Here is a 16,622-nt window from a genome sequence, read left to right on the forward strand (position 1 = left end):
ACTGTATAACCCTGGCTGGCTTCAGACTCACTCTGTAGACTAGTCTGGCCTAGACCTCACAGAGAACCACCTGCCCCTACTGCCCTGTGCCAGGGGTAAAGGTGTGCCCACAGCCAGCTGTCATTTTTCCTTTCGCTTCCTGAGTGCCTGCACCACCACATGCCCTCAACTTTCTGGCCATTTTTAAACCATTTCACCCTGACTCTCTGCACAGCCATAATGGGTTAGGACAGCTGTTCCCTGCCCAGAAGCAGTAATACTAGCCAGTAGTCACAAAAACTTTCAAAATGTTTAAATTGGAGCCCTAGATGCCATATATTACTCTTTTCTAGCCTTTGGTGCCCCCCCTCCACCCCCCCCTCCCACCCCCCCCACCCCCCGTGCACACAGACCGCTCTGTGCCCCCTGTCATCTCAGAAGAGGATCTGACAAAGTTGAGCATGGTTCAGGGTAAGGGGCGGGCCATGGCTGAAAGGATAAAAAAAGATGGAGTCCTCCAATTAGACATTCTGAGAAAGGGAAGAGACAGCTAGGGCTGTGTCCTTTCATATCCTCACCAAAGCCTCAATTTGAATAATGCGCTGTCTTAGTTTTTACCCCCAAGATGAAACTATACACTTAGCAGCTCTCGGGAACGTGGTGCAAATGTGTGTCCACCCTTCCTCCCTAACCCCCTTCTCATCCTATCCCCGCCTCCCTCCCTTATCCAAATTTTCCAGCCACGGCTGGAGTTGACTTCCGCAGTTCTGATGGAATAAATCTAGCACCCTTGGTCTCCTGCTCACAGTAGCTACACTTCCTGTCTGAAAGGAGCCTAGACATCAGATTCTCAACAGCAGGTAACGCTTTTAACTTGTGGATCTTTTAGCATCTCATTCCTACCAGTTACCTTATTTTAAGAAAAGAAAGGATATAGTGAGGTAGGGATTAAGTAACTCAAGTTCTCTGAATAAAAACAGAATCTTTAGTTCATTTTCTGCCTAAATAAAGTCTGTCTGGAAATCTTAAAGATTCTGTGTATGGTTGTGTATGTGAATGAGTATGTGGTTGTTGGTAAAAAGCAAAGGAGGATTCTGTGAGCCTGCCTCAGAAGTGGATTCTTTCTGGATTGTGCTTAACTACAGGGTTAACTGACTCCTGAGGAAGAGGACTAGTTAACAGCCACCTCCAAGCCTGAAGCACTCCAGTTACTAAATATCTGCTGGATATTTGTTGCTTTGCAAAAAGTACATAAAAGTGTAGTCAATGTTGTACAGGTCATGTGATGTGCTGGAGGCAGGAAATGGTTTTTAAACTTAAGAATTTGCAGTTCAGCCAGTTCAAGAAATGAATGAAACCAGAGCAAATTCCTGCAAAGCTGTGAACTGTGAACTTGGTCAGTACAGAATAGTGTCCTTCCGTCCTGCATTTTCCTCTTATGCATCTGACGCTTTTGTCCTGGGAAACAGCCACGTCAATATTTGGGGAAGAAAAAAAATGGCATCTGGTTAAGATTAGAGCCATTTCCTGCCTAAAGAGGGAGAGGGGTGAGAAAGAAGAAATGGATAAGGCAAATGAAGACACCGTGGATGTATCATGGATGAATACTGTCAAATTAGTCCTGTTCTCTCCTGGAAAGATCTGGGTGTAGGCAAAGAAGGAAAGGTGCCACGAAGAAAGCTAGAACTCTCCCTAACCACGTTCCCACTGTGCTCGGTGCGCACCCTTACTGGGGATACTGGGGATAGTGGTGCCGAGCTTTCCCAGTTACCTACTCTGGTTGTCTGCAGTGTGTGTGATGTTGGTGGAACAGCTTTGAGTTGCGATAATTGAAATCAGATGTTCCAGCAGCCCCCCCCCCAGCTTCTGCCCATTATTGCTTTATGAAAATCGCCTGCAATTTCTTGTCCACTTTCAACATACAGCCAAGTTTGCCAGCCTCATAGTTCAAATTCTTGGGCTGGGCATAGTAGCTCATGCCTCTAATCCCAGCACAGGGTGGAAGGGGGTGGGGTGGGGTGGGGTGGTGCACAGATCTTTGAATTCAAAGCCATTCTGGTTAACATAGTGAGCTCAAGGCTAGCCAAGACTTAAAGACTTACAAAGCAAGACCATGTGTCTAAAATCAAGAAAAGTAAGTGTGAGTGTGCGTGTGTGTAGTTCTTTTGGGTTTATGGATCCCTTAGGATTAGTGCATGTGTGTATAATTTTCTGGTAGAAGGAACTTATTTTTATAGCTCCTAAAAGGTTAAAAGCCACCTTCCTAGTAATGTGTCTGCCGTCATTTCCACATCCACAGGCTGACTTAGCCTGTTAACTTCCTGCTGTAGAAGTCTCCCCTAATTATTCCTTTCACAGGATGTGGGTGTTCAAGTTTCTGCTGCTACCTGTGTTGAGCTTTGCTCTCTACCCCGAGGAAATGCTGGATACCCAGTGGGAGCTATGGAAGAAGACCCACAGAAAGCAGTATAACAGCAAGGTGCCAGGGGCCTGCAAGGGGACACACAGGAGGGCTGGGACCTGAGGCCTCTGCTTTAGCGTCTAGATTCCCTTCGAAAAACAAAGTGCTTTACCCTGAGCAAGCAGATGCTGTCTCCTAACTCTCCAGTCCCTCTGTCTGCTTTACAGATGCATTAGCTGGAAGGGTAGCGCAGGAATAGCACTGAGCCCAGGACCAACCGTACTTCTCACAGTAATGTTGTTGTTCTATGCTCTCTCTAAACCTTTGGGTTTGTTTTTGTGTGTGCACTCTTTTTTTTTTTTTTTTAAAGATTTATTTATTTATTATGTATACAGCATGTATGCCTGCAGGCCAGAAGAGGGCACCAGATCTCATTACAGATGGTTGTGAGCCACCCTGTGGTTGCTGGGAATTGAACTCGGGACCTCTGGAAGAGCAGCCAGTGCTCTTAACCTCTGAGCCATCTCTCCAGCCCATGTGTGCACTCTTAAGATTCCCCAGCTAGATTGTAAGCTTTTCTGGTTACGGTGCATCTTCTCTACTAAAACCTACCTGTCTAACTGCACACAGTCTACGAATTTATTGACTATTCTATTTAGGTGGATGAAGTCTCACGGCGTTTAATTTGGGAAAAAAACTTGAAGCATATTTCCATCCATAATCTTGAGGCCTCTCTCGGTGTCCATACATATGAACTGGCCATGAATCACTTGGGAGACATGGTGAGTTGCCTCTCAGATCCAGGCCCACCCACTCTATCCTGGTTCCTGCTAATGCTTGGCCTCCTCTTTTGTCTCAGACCAGTGAGGAAGTGGTTCAGAAGATGACTGGACTCAAGTTACCACCCTCTCACTCCCGAAGTAATGACACTCTCTACATCCCAGAGTGGGAAGGCAGAGCCCCAGACTCCATCGACTATCGAAAGAAAGGCTATGTTACTCCAGTCAAAAATCAGGTGCTTCCTTGTGTGTGTAGGTAGTCTGGCCTGAATTGTGGTATATCTCATACTACAGGAATATAGCAGATTCTGTTATTTAACTCCTCACTTATTTTGTACATTTAGGGTTTTTCTACTTTTAAAAACTTACAGGGTTACAACAAGCACCTTACACATTCATTTTTGTGCTCATGTAGAAATATTTGTGCAAAATAAATTCTGAAATTGTAATTACTAGGACAGAGAATCTTTCCCCCCAAAAGGTTTTTACAATATTAGATTATTATCTGCAAGAGAATCTCAGTTTTTCTAGGAACTTGACAGCATCGGGATGTGTCGTCTCTAAGATGAACAATTGATGTACATTAATTCAACAGATACCACCCCTCTCCTAGAACCAAACAATACCAACCTGGTAAAGATTCAAGACTTCCTCCTCAAGAAATTCTCATTCTTAAAAAATAGTAAATCTGGGAAAAAGAAAATTCTATAGTCCAGGAGAGCAAACGTTAATAATAGCTGACAATTTTGAGAGATGACTGTGCACAAGGAGCTTCTGCGATTTATGTGTAAATGAAGTCTCTCAATGTTAATGAGAGTCAGTCCATTAGCCATAGTATCACTCCCTCACTCCCTTTTCTGTTCTTTTTTGCTTGTTTTTTGTTTTGTTTTGTTTTTCGAGACAAGGTTTCTCTGTGTAGTTTTGGTGCCTGTCCTGGATCTCCGTGCTGTAGACCAGGCTGGCCTTAAATTTACAGAGATCCGCCTGCCTCTGCCTCCTGAGTGCTGGGATTAAAGCTGTGCACCACCACCGCCCAGCATCCTTTTTCTGTTCTTTTGAGATGAGACAAGATCTCATATTGCCCAGGCTGGCTTCCAACTCAGTATATGGCTGAGATTGACTTTGAACTCCTGTTCCTCTTGCCTCTGGCTCTCAAGTGATGGACTTACAGGTCCCAGCAACCCCAACTTATTCTCATTGTTAAAGGTAAGGAAACAGGCACAGAGAAGTTCAGTAACAAATTTGGGAGAACTGTCTCCAAAGCCATAAAGTTCTGTACTTGACTTCAGTTAAAGGAAACAGTGATTGCAGTTGTTATCAATGGGAATGATAGCAAGGCCTCACAACAAAGGCAGCCTTGAATTCATAAACTGCATGGGATGTTTTTAAACTGGTAGAAAGATGCCCCACCCCCATGTGAACCGTGATGACTGACCGTTTTCTGTGTCTCTCAGGGTGAGTGTGGTTCCTGTTGGGCCTTTAGCTCCGCGGGTGCCCTGGAGGGCCAGCTCAAGAAGAAGACTGGCAAACTCCTGACTCTGAGTCCTCAGAATCTGGTGGATTGTGTGTCTGAGAATTATGGCTGTGGAGGCGGCTATATGACCACTGCCTTCCGATACGTGCAGATGAATGGGGGCATTGACTCCGAGGATGCTTATCCCTATGTGGGCCAGGTGAGACTACGCCCACCGGGCGCAGTGTGGAGCCCTGTACCCGCTCTCCGCAGCTTCACTTTGTTTTCTGTTACTGTGTCCTGCTTGCTTGTCTTTCCTTCTTCTTCCCTTCTCTTCTCTTCTCTTCTCTTCTCTTCTCTTCTCTTCTCTTCTCTTCTCTTCCCTTCCCTTCCCTTCCCTCCTCTCCTCTCCTCTCCTCTCCTCTCCTCTCCTCTCCTCTCCCCTTCCCTTCTCCTTCCTTCCTCTCTCTCTCTCTCTCTCTCTCTCTCTCTCTCTCTCTCTCTCTTTCCTTTTTTTTTATTTTTTTATTTTGAGACAATTTCTTACAAGCTAGTCACAACTAGGTATCCTAGGCTGGCCCCCCTTTTTGTTAAGACAAGATCTCATGTAGTCCATGTTAGCCTTGAACTTACTATGTAGCTGAGGATGACCCTATACTCCTCTGGCCTTGACCTTCCAAGTGCTGGGATCGTAGGCCTGGGTTCCACACATGGCTATCCTGCTTTCTTAATAGAATTGCCATAGAAAGGCAAAATTTCTTAATGTAGGAAAACTGAGCTATCTCTAGCTCCGTGGAATTTTTAATGTAGTTGGGGCTGATAGGCAATGGTATTCTTTGTGATATGGAACTCTGAAAGAGGAACAGCAAGTTTCAGTGTGATAAAAATGTTGGCAACTCTCTGCTAAGGTGCGTGCTCAGTGTATTTTCTTAAAAGGTTGGCTTATCCTTGATATTTAAAGAGATATCACAACATACTCAAATTCATACTGCAGTCTGTAGCAAAACTAAAATTTTTTTAAATGTATTACTGTGTGTATGTGTGTATACGGTGCATGTTCGTATGTGCAGATGGACATGTGCTATCTTATGCATGTGAAGGCCAGAGAAAAACTTTCTGGATTCTCTCTCTCCTTCCACCATGGGCCCTGGGGATCAAATTCTAGTTGTCAGGCTTATTCGGCAAGAGTTTCACCCATGAAGCCATCTTGCCAGCACCCCCAAACAAGATCTGTCCACCACATGCTTATCTGGCACATCCTTTCCTCCCATGAGATCATGAGAGCCTTTTATAATATGGTATGTTACTTTGGAACAGAATCACCTAGGTTTAAAGGCACTTCTGTCTTAAAATTTACTATATAATGTCAAACTGTTTGCCAAAAATTATACTCCTACCTGCAGTATGTGAGAAATCCCACTGATACAGTCACATCTTCATCAGTAGATTTCCTTGGCCGTGTTGATGATAATGAGGGGCTCAGTGGGTACGCCTGTAATTTCAGCACATGGAAGGCGAAGGCAGGAGGATGAGGAGTTCTAGGTCATCCTACATGGTGACTCTGTAGCCGGCCTGAGCTACATGAGCTCCTCTCTCAGGAGGATGGAACAGAACCCCAAAAACCAAAATAAAATAGTGAAGAAGGGACACTCTAGAGTCTAGTCTGTTGCCTGTTAATGTACCGACATTACTTAACATATTTCCCACTCACCAATTAAAGGATATATTTCAGAAAAGCATAAACTAAAAAACTAATAATTAGTCACTTAACAGTTGACAACTTGCATCTTTTTAGAAGATTATTTTTATTTTATGTATGAGTGTTTTGCCTGCATGTATATACATCATGTGTGTGCCTGGTGCCCTGAGGTTAGAAGGACATTGGATCCTCTGGAACCTCTGGAGTTACAGATGCTGTGAACCACCCCGTGGGTACTGGGAACCAGACCTGAGTCCTCTCCTTCCAGCCTGGCTTGCGTGATTTGTCCAGCACTACATTAATCAATTTCTTGAGGTTTTTTTTTTTTTTTCTGTCCTGGGGTTGGTTGGTTTTTTTGTTTGTTTATTTGTTGGTTTTGAGATTATAGTCCAAACTGGCCTGGGCACACAGCAGATCCAGCTCTGCCTCCTGAGTGGTGGGCCAGAGTCTGTGCCATGCCAAGCCCTGATAGTCTTGAGTCCATTCACAAGATACTTCATTTATAGATAGTATATTTCATTTGCGAAAGATCTTCTCTTTTTTTCTCTTCCTTCCTTTTTTTTTTTTTTTTTTTTGAGGTCATGCAGCACCAAGGCTTACCTAGAATTATATCATGCTGAGATCAAGGATGTGCCACACAGCTATGTCTTGTTGATCTGAGAAATTGAACACCAGAATGACAGGACAGAGAGCAAACAGGTTTTGAGATACTCAGGCAGCAAGTCACTGTGACCGTAGACTAGCACTCCCAATGCTGGCACTACTTTTGGTAGAAGATATGTGTTCTTATAGATGCAACCTTGGGGTGTTAAAGGGTTAGTATGTAGGAGAAACGTTGCCATAAAGAGCATATCACCTTAACAAGACCTTGTATCATGAGTGAGACTTGCCAAGCATGCTTGCTCTTGGAAGTTCACAGGCCAAATTACTTAGTTATTAATTTATTTTCATGTCATGTTATGTACTTATTTCTGTCTCCAGCTAAAACTCTTTACCTCATGCTAGCAGCCCTGAGTTGTGTACAGAGGGTCAAGGCCGTCTTTTGAGCTGGGCTTGGTGTTGGCAAACTCCCCACAGAGCAGTGGGTCCCGTCCTGCTCCCTGAAGCTTACATAAACTACACAGGCAGAAGATAATTTGCATTGAAAAAAACAAAACAAAACTCTTATTTGAAAAATCTTTCCATATCCTGCATTAGTAAAAACAGTCTCTCAAGTTGGGAGATGTAGCATGAATCTTCAGAGTTCTTATTAATAAGATCAAACCTGAGGCCAGTTATTGGGGTGAATGCTGGAAGATCAGAGAGACAAAACAAGCCACAGCTGACAATTCCTCAGCTGGTCCTGTTTCTTCAGACTGGAAGGCTCTGAGTCCTCATCTGAATGGATCTCAGCTGAACTGTAGCTCAAAAGCCTAAAAGCTTAACCAACCAAATGCTTCTAGTTTCTGGTCTCCACGCCTTATATGTTTTTCTGTTTTTGCCATCACTCCCTGGGATTAAAGGCTCACTTTTTGGGATTAAAGGCATGTGTCACCATGCCTGGCCGTTTCCAATGTGGCCTTGAACTCACAAAGATCCAGAGGGATTTCTCCCTCTGGAATGCTAGGATTAAAGGTGTGAGTGCCGCCATTTTTCTAGCCTCTGTATGTAGTGGCTGTTCTGTTCACTGACCCCAGATAAGTTTATTAGGGTGTGCAATATTTTGGGGAACACAATACCACCACAGGGAGAGGTAGGACATGCTTGTATTCCCAGCACATGGAGGTAGAGGCCAGAAGGTCAGGAGTTTAAGGTCATTACTATGTAGCTGTGCAGTGAGTTCAAGGCCAGCCTAGGCTACATGGTACAGTCTCAATAAGAAAAAGAAGATGATGATGATGATAAGGGGCCGGAGAAATGGCTCAGTGATTAAGAAAAACAGTCTTTTGGAGTTGATTTTTGTGAGTGCTAGGAAGCAGGAAATCACTTGACACCCACCACCCACCCACCCCACCCCCACCCCCACACGCATTTTTTGTTTTTGAGACAGGCTCCTACTGTGTAGCCCAGACTGGCCTTGAACTCATGGCAATCCTCCTGCCTCAGCCTCTTGATTGCTGGGTTTACAAGTGTACAAAACCTGGCTTCTTTTCATAGTTTTCTAACATGGTAAGACCCAAAGACTGCTCCATTACCTCTAATTGGTCGACTTTCTTACCCACTTATTGGCAGCTGATCAACTGTAGTCCTCTTCCACCTTTGTTTTTTTTCCAGGATCAAAGTTGTATGTACAACCCCACGGCAAAGGCAGCTAAATGCAGAGGGTACAGAGAGATCCCTGTGGGGGACGAGAAAGCCCTGAAGAGAGCGGTGGCCCGGGTGGGCCCTATTTCAGTGTCAATCGACGCGAGCTTGCCATCTTTCCAGTTTTACAGCAGAGGTGAGAACCTCTTCCTGTGGAGCCCCCCTCCTAGGGTGTGGGCGTGGCCCCGAGATGCTTGAGTACTTAGTTTTCACGGTCAGACTCTGCCAATCTGGTTGCTCCTGTACCGCAGGGTGCCTCAGCTGTAAACCCTGACTGAGACAAGGGACCACACAGGGCCCCTCGGGTCGCAGAGAGCCTCATCCATAGTTTGTTTTGTAGGTGTGTACTATGATGAAAATTGTGACGGTGATAATGTGAACCACGCGGTGTTGGTGGTGGGCTATGGCGTCCAGAAGGGAAGCAAGCATTGGATAATTAAAAACAGGTAACAGTCAGAGCGCTGTGTCTGCCGTTTATAATCCCCTTTGTGATCACAAGCCTCACCTCCAGCTTCCCAGTCTGTCTTTCAGTCTCAGAATTACAAAACTAACGTGATGGACGGACAAGAACGTCCCAAGTACGTGCTGGTCAGCTGCACCTTGTGCAAGATGCTCAGCTGCACACAAAGGGGCAAAGGCTGTGCCAGTGGCCTGGCAGCCCAGTCAGAGAGACTTAGCAGCAGAGGCCAGTTCGTTCCCAACAGTCTCATTCATCTCTCCAGTTACTCCAAAGCTCTCCTGCCACAGGGAAAGCTACGCACCCCTTAGATTTCCAGTAGAGAGCGTTCAGCCTGATGTTTCTGTTTGATTGGTTGATTGGTTTTGATTTCTTGAGACAGGGAGGGTCTCCTGTAGCTCAGGTTAGCCTTGAGCTCTGGACTTTTCAACCTTATCTTAACCCACCTCTCCAGATCGGTCTCCCACTTCAGTTTGTCTTATACCCTGGTTTTCAGCCACGTTGTCATAACACACCTCGCTTCCCCATCTGTCATCAATTTCACACCCTTCTACCTTCTTCCCATTCCCACAGATGCAAAGTCTACTCATCCTTCAGGTCCAGCCTCAAATACCCCCTTTTCACCTCTCCTCCTCTTCTGGAGACAGGGTCTTATTGCATAGGCCCTGCTGGCTTGAACTTGCTGTGTAGACCAAGCTAGGACGGAACTCACAGAGATCCTCCTGCCTCTGCCACCACACCCAGCAATCTCTAGTATCTTTAAGACCTCTTAGTTTCTTCTGTTGCTGTGATAAAATATTCTGACAAAGTGACCCAAGGACGAAAAGGCGTATTTCACAGTTCCAGGGCACCGTCTATCGGGGCAGGGGAGTCTGAGCAGCAGGGCCTGAAGCTGCTGTCACATCACAGCCGCAGTCAGGGACAGAGAGATGAAGATGATGAATGCATGCTAGTGTTTGGCATTCCACCTCTCCATTTTATACAGACCAGGACCTGTCCAGGGAATAGTTCTCCCACATCGATGAACATAGTCGGGATACTTCCCAGACGTCCTTCTCCCGACTGATTCTAGATTCTGTTGAGCTGACACTAACCTGGGTAGCATGCCCAACTTACTCATTTATATATACATACATATATATATATATACATACATATATATACATACATATATATATATATATATATAAAATCAGTGCCTAGTAAAATACAGCAAGTGTTTTAAGGGCTGTATAAATTTTGATGCTGAGCATTTTTCTCACTTGGTTCTGCAGCTGGGGAGAAAGCTGGGGAAACAAAGGATATGTTCTCTTGGCTCGGAATAAAAACAACGCCTGTGGCATCACCAGCCTGGCCAGCTTCCCCAAGATGTGATGCCAGCCAGCCGCCCATTCTGCTCTCCCAGTCCTTCTTCAATGGTGCCCTACGACGGTGTACTTTGGAAGGGAGTTGCCAAAGTACTCCTGAAGTGGACGTGTTGACACGAAGATTGTTTAGTTTCTCCTTATTGCTGCTCCCGGTGACACCTCTAACTTTCCTTCTCTCCGCCCCAGGCCCTTTTCTTTGTGGACACAAAAGGAAGTTCTCTGAGACTTGTAGACTCCTAGGCTAAGATATCTGGTCACAGACTCACCTGATGTTGCTGTTTGGGGACTGGTACTGTGCACATAAACACTGGAGGTCTCCAGCAGGCTGGAGTGACCTTCCCAAGTCCCTGTCTTCCATATTCTCCAGTGCAGATTTCTGTTTTCCACCGAGATTCACAACCTATTCATAACTCTTTGACAAATTTGTACTCTATAAGAAATGCATGTTCTTTTCCTTCTTTGCATTTTAAATAAAATATCTCATTTACGATTTCATAAACGCCGTTGCATCCACACTCATGTTGGGTATGGTGCTAGCCAGCATCTATTAAGTATCTCTTATATTAAGAGAACTGTAAATTTCTGAGATTAAGTGGACCTAAGAAGATCTCTCAATATTTAAAACTGCTGTGAAGCTGGACACAGTGGTCTGTGCCGATGGTCCCAGCACTCGAGAGGCAGAGGCAGGAGGATCAAAGCAGTAAGTGACATGCATACCTAAGCCTTCAAAAATCAGGTTTCCTGACGTTATTTTGTTTTATTTTTGAGGCAGTGTCTCAACTAGACAAGGCTATCCTCAGACTCACTGTGAACCTGAGATTGACTATGAACTGAACTCCTGGTCAAAGTTTTTTGTTTTTTTTTGTTTTTTTTTTTAAAGAAAAACAAACCAGTCTCATGTGTAGCATATGCTGGCCTCAAACTCAAGATCGTGTCTCTCCCTCCCAGAGACGGGACGATAGTCTTGTGCACCACCGTGCCAGGCTGAAGACGCTTTAGTAATAGTCTTCAGGCTGTATTGCTGCATAGAGCAGAGGTTCTCAGCCTTCCTAATGCCGTGACCCTGTAATATGGTTCCCCATGTTATGGTGACCCCCAACCATAAAATTACTTTGTTGCTACTTCATAACTATAATTTTGCTGCTGTTATGAAACATAATGTAAATATCTGTGTTTTCCAATGGTCTTAGGTGACCCCTGTGAAAGGGTCTTTCAACCCCCAAAGGGGTTGTGACCCACAGGTTTAGAACCACTGTGCTAGATGAATAAATAAATTTCCATTTTCCACAAAGTACTATTATACCATGACAAAGAGTTCACAGTTACTGAATATTCATTGCCATGCACTCTTGTTTAAAATATTTTTAAATTTAGCCAGTCGGTGGAGGTGCACACCTTTAATTCCCAGCAGTCAGGAGGCAGAGGCAGGTAGATCTCTGAGTTCAAGGCCAGCCTGGTCTACAGAGCAAGTTCCAGGACAGCCAGGGATACACAGAGAAACTCTGTCTAAGACAACAACAACAAAACAAAAAACAAAAAAACCAACCAAACAAAACAAAAAAACGAAAGAAAAAATTTAGTATACATTTTGAATTTTTTATTTTATATATATGGGTGTTCTGTCTGCATGTATGTCTGTGTGCCGTGTGCATGCCTGGTGCCCACACAGGCCAGAAGAGGGCGTCAGTTCTCCTGGGACTGAAGTGTGGATGCTGAGAGGTAAACCTGTGTCCTTTGGAAGAGCAGCTGGTGTTCTCAGCCTCTGAGCCCTCTCTCCAGGCCCATGTCATACACTCTTATTTCATTCTTGGTAAACCCCTCCTCTACGTTTTTGGCCCGAAGGACATGCCAGCTACATATGGGGTAGCATATGCCTTTAATCCATGGACCTCTTGAGTTTGAGGCCAGCCTGTTCTACATAGTGAGTCCCAAGACAGCCAGGCTACATAGTGAGATCCTGGCTTAAACCTATATCCACCCAATATGTGGACATGGAGCAAGCTATATTTAAGCCTAAAGGGATGGAAAAAATTAGTTCTGACTTCAAGAACATCATAGACTGCTACGTGTGGTCATCCATGTGTCTGCAGCAGGAGAATCACTTAAGCCCAAGAGTTCAAAGCCTGATTAGATACCATAGCAAGACTCTGTCTCAAAAAAATAAAAAGTTTTAGATGTAAAAGATACTGAAATGCTGAACTAGTTTGTTGGTGACGTACACCATTAAACTCAGTTCTCAGGAGGCAGAGGCAGGTGATCTCTGTGAGTTTGAGGCCAGCCTGGTTTATGTAGTAAGTTCCAGGACAACCAGGCCTATATATAGAGAGAGAGCATTTCAAAAAACTTAGAAAAGGAAGTTTGAAAACAGGAATGTAGTAGGACATTAATAAATACAGATGGTGTAATAAATACAACTGTGATAGCGAGAACGAGAATGAGGTATTGCTCATACCAGCAGCAGAAGCCATTAGTGTGTTGGGGTTTAGATGGAGGCTTTAGTGACAGCACAAAGAAAGTGTGGCAGGGTGAAAGGTCACATGAAGCTGTTCTGGGGGAACGGTTAAGGCTGCTGTGACTCACATGCAGTGCAAAGTACATAGTGGAGCTATGATGAGGTTAGAGGAGGAGACTCCTGGGAGCCTCGCATGCTCAGCGTCCACCCAGAGGTCCACTGGTGGTTAGTACGTATCAAACATTTTTGGGAAAAATAATCAGATCTGTACTTTAGTATTATTCTTTGTGTAAACAGCAAGAGATGAACAAAATGAAGAAGCAAGAGACTAGAGGAAGGTCTTAGTGTGGGACAGTATTCCTGGGGACCTAGAAACATATACTCACCTCCGAATGGGAACCTACAACAGACACAAGTGCCGATACCAAAGTCCAGCTTGATGAACCAGTGAGTTTTATTGGGGATTCTTAAAGGGATATACATAATGGGTTACTTACAGGAACATTAATGACTCAGACAGCTGTACCACCAGATCCCACCCCAGAATGGGTGACAGCTCATGAAAGTTGAAAACCCAGAGCTCACTGCACAGCAGGTTGCTTTCCAGGCGGCCCAGCTTGTCCGAGTATCTCCCATCAGGCTTTATTGCATATATGTGCTTTAAAAGTAAGGGCCTAATGAATCTGGTCAGCTTCAGGGACTTCCTGAAACTGTTAAGTTGTTCACTTTCTGAGCCAGCAGGATGGGATGTTTCACCTCCCTTAGAACATCCTGAGTCTTAATAAGCTTCCCTCCAAAGTCGGGGGAAAAGATTTTAATCTCAGAGTAAACTGCTACATGAGCCTACATTTCATCGGTCCTTACATTTGCTCTGCTGTTCCTCAAAGCAGGGGAAATCCTTCACAAAAGAACAGATCCAAAACCTTTCCTAAGTTTAAGTTTAGTAGACAGGGAAGATACAAAATTGCATCCTAAATGAAGCAATTAACATCCCCAAGTGTGTAGGTATGAGAGCATGCACATTTAATAATGTGCAAGGTTTTTGCAGTGTTGGGGATCAAACCTAGGGCCTCACTGTGCAAGGTAAGTGTTCTCCTGGTGAGCTGTATCCTCAGGCCAGCAAACACACACACACACACACACACACACACACACACAACTGAATACTCATTAAATGTTGAAAGGACCAAAGACAAGCTAATAGAATGTCTGATTCCCTGTTGTACAAATTTGTACAGAATTCTCTTGCTTTGTTGTAGAATTTACTTCCCCACTTTTGCCTAAAGAACATCCTTTAGATTTACTGTTTTTTAAATTATGTGTATGTCTGTATGTGACTATGTTTCAGGAATCAAACAGGTCTTTTGAGTTGGTAGCAGGTGGTGCTGGGCCGTCTTGCAGACTTCTTGCTAGTTACTTGATAAGTGTTTTTCAGGGAATTTTGTTTTTTATTACATTTTGGTGGGTTAAAATGGGGTTATTTCTAATACATCTTATAATTGGGTATATTTTGTATATTTGAAAAATACAGATTTCTGTCTCATATTCGGCTACTTTATCTTAAACTTTTTTCTTTGAGTTTTTCAATTGATTCTCTTTAAATTTTTTGAGTATATAAGTATATAACACACAGACATAAATCTTACCTTTTTCTTTCCAATTTGCCTCAAGTTTCTCTCTTGTGTATTTGTGTTCCTCCAAAATGATATTAAGTAATGGCAGTAAAAAAAAAAATCTTAATCCAGAAACATAATTATTTTTGTAGGTGCAATGAATTCTGCTGTGGAGACGTGCAGGCCTGGTAAGGTAGCTTCAGTAAGAGCTCTTGCCACCACGCCTCATGATTCAAGCCCCACATGATGGAATAAGAGAACTGACTCCTGCAAGTTGTCCAGCTCACACACATACCCGATAAGTGAATGTGAAAAAATGTAAGGATGTACATATTTATTTAGCTCCCATTAAACAAACGTTACTTTCAGTGTTCTAGGTTTTAATAACATTGCAACTGATAGTTGGTATTTTGACACAGACAGTTTAAAATGATGAATTTGTCAGTCTTTTTAGTGCTTCGTGGGAGTGCACACATGTTTGGATGTGCATTCACTTGTGTATATGGGGGTCAGAGGTCAACCTTGGGTGTTATTCCTCAGACGCTGTCCTTCCTTTTATAGTCACGGCCGGGGACTCTCCAAGTAGACGAGCCTGGCTGGCTAGTGGGCACCAGGGAATCTTCTGTTCTGCTTCCTTAGCCCTGGAATGACAATCACTCATCACTCATGGCCCTAGCTATTTTTTTAAACATTGTTTTATCTGATTGGGTTTTTTTCCCCATGTATGTATGTGTTCTACTTGAATGTTTGGTACCCAGGGAGGCCAGAAGAAGGCACTGGATCCTTTGGAACTGGAGTTAGACACTTGGAGGTGCCATGTGGGTGCTGGGAACTGAATCCAGGTTCTCCGCAAGAGCTGCCAGTGCTCAGCCACTGAGCCATCTCTCCAGCCCTGACCCTGGTTTAAAAACAAAAACACCAGAACTCTATTTGCATGTGTGTTTGTGTATGTGTGCGTGTTAGCAGAGTTCAGAAGATGTCTGATTCTCAGAGCTGGGGCTACAGGCAGCCGTGAGCCTCTTGTTGTGGGAGCTGGGAACTAAGCTTAGGTCCTCTACGAAACAGCAAGGCTCTCAACCACTGAGCCATCCCTCCAGGCTTCACAATAGTTTGTTAAATCATTTACTGTTTAGCCCATGTCTAAACTTTTCTCCAGTTGCTTAAAGTTCCTTTTCACTGTTAGTTCCTTCAAGTCATTACCAAAGCAGCTTTACACACTGGATGTTATCGAGTCTGGGGGAGGGGGGTCGGTCAGCACGATGGGTCAGCAAATAGAGGCACTTGCTGTCAAGCCTGAGTCCTTGAGTTCGATCCTCAGGACTTCCATGGTGGAACGAGGGCACTGACCCCTCCAAGCTGCCGTCTGAGTCCACACACACGTTGTGGTTTACACACACCTGTGTGCATACACACAATAAAAGCATGTACTGTTTGAAAAGTCTGCTGTGTTCTTTAACAGGCACACTTCTACTTCCGTCCTCCTCATAAATACTGTTTTTCCTCTTTTGTTGGGAGCACAGAGGTCCTTGTCCTCATAGATAAGCACTAAGGAAACCAGGAATGTTAGGCGTGCAGGATTGCCTCTTCAACAGGAGGGATGGATAACCTTTGTGTCCACCCAGAAGGCTGGGAATGGGGGTGATTAATAACCTGGTGATCTTTGCTCTGTGTAGCGCCAGGCCACACCAACCTCCCATGAGCAGGACTGGAGATACTTAATAATCTAGGTGACATTTGCATTATCTGTATCGCCAGATTCCCATAGCAGGACCAGAAGTGGCTTCTACTCTTTGTGTATGACCAGGACCACACCAGATCCACCCCAGGCCCTTAACACGTGTAGCCTATCTCTAGAAGCCTATCTCTTCCATCTTCAAGGAAGAAATGTGCCTCCCCGTGCACAGGGGATTGTTACACCAAGAAACTTTCATAGTTGCACTGAAACATGCTTACTATAAAATGTCAGACTCTAGAAGTGTGTACCAACACCAGCTAACTAAGTCATGTGGTACTGGACATATCCTTCCTGCCCATGTGGATCATTACTCTGCAGCCCTGGTGTCTGCAGTGACCCCCACATTCATTGATTTAGTGGCCTAACGATATTATTGATCTAGTAAATTGGTTGGATTACTTGTT

The 16,622-nt window shown here is 44.3% G+C and overlaps 1 protein-coding gene across 1 annotated transcript; it reads left to right on the top strand.

Annotated features, from left to right (window-relative positions):
- The first annotated feature begins 436 nt into the window (after positions 1-436).
- Positions 437-10,917, top strand: Ctsk (cathepsin K). The gene is made up of 8 exons (XM_059264880.1): positions 437-839; positions 2,338-2,458; positions 3,040-3,162; positions 3,240-3,395; positions 4,614-4,832; positions 8,565-8,730; positions 8,935-9,040; positions 10,326-10,917. Exons 2-8 carry the CDS (start codon positions 2,339-2,341, stop codon positions 10,423-10,425), a joined length of 990 nt encoding a protein of 329 aa, XP_059120863.1. The 5' UTR covers positions 437-839; position 2,338; the 3' UTR covers positions 10,426-10,917.
- Positions 10,918-16,622: the final 5,705 nt, after the last annotated feature.

Source organism: Peromyscus eremicus, chromosome 6 (genome assembly GCF_949786415.1).
Source record: "Peromyscus eremicus chromosome 6, PerEre_H2_v1, whole genome shotgun sequence".
Lineage (NCBI taxonomy): Eukaryota > Metazoa > Chordata > Mammalia > Rodentia > Cricetidae > Peromyscus > Peromyscus eremicus.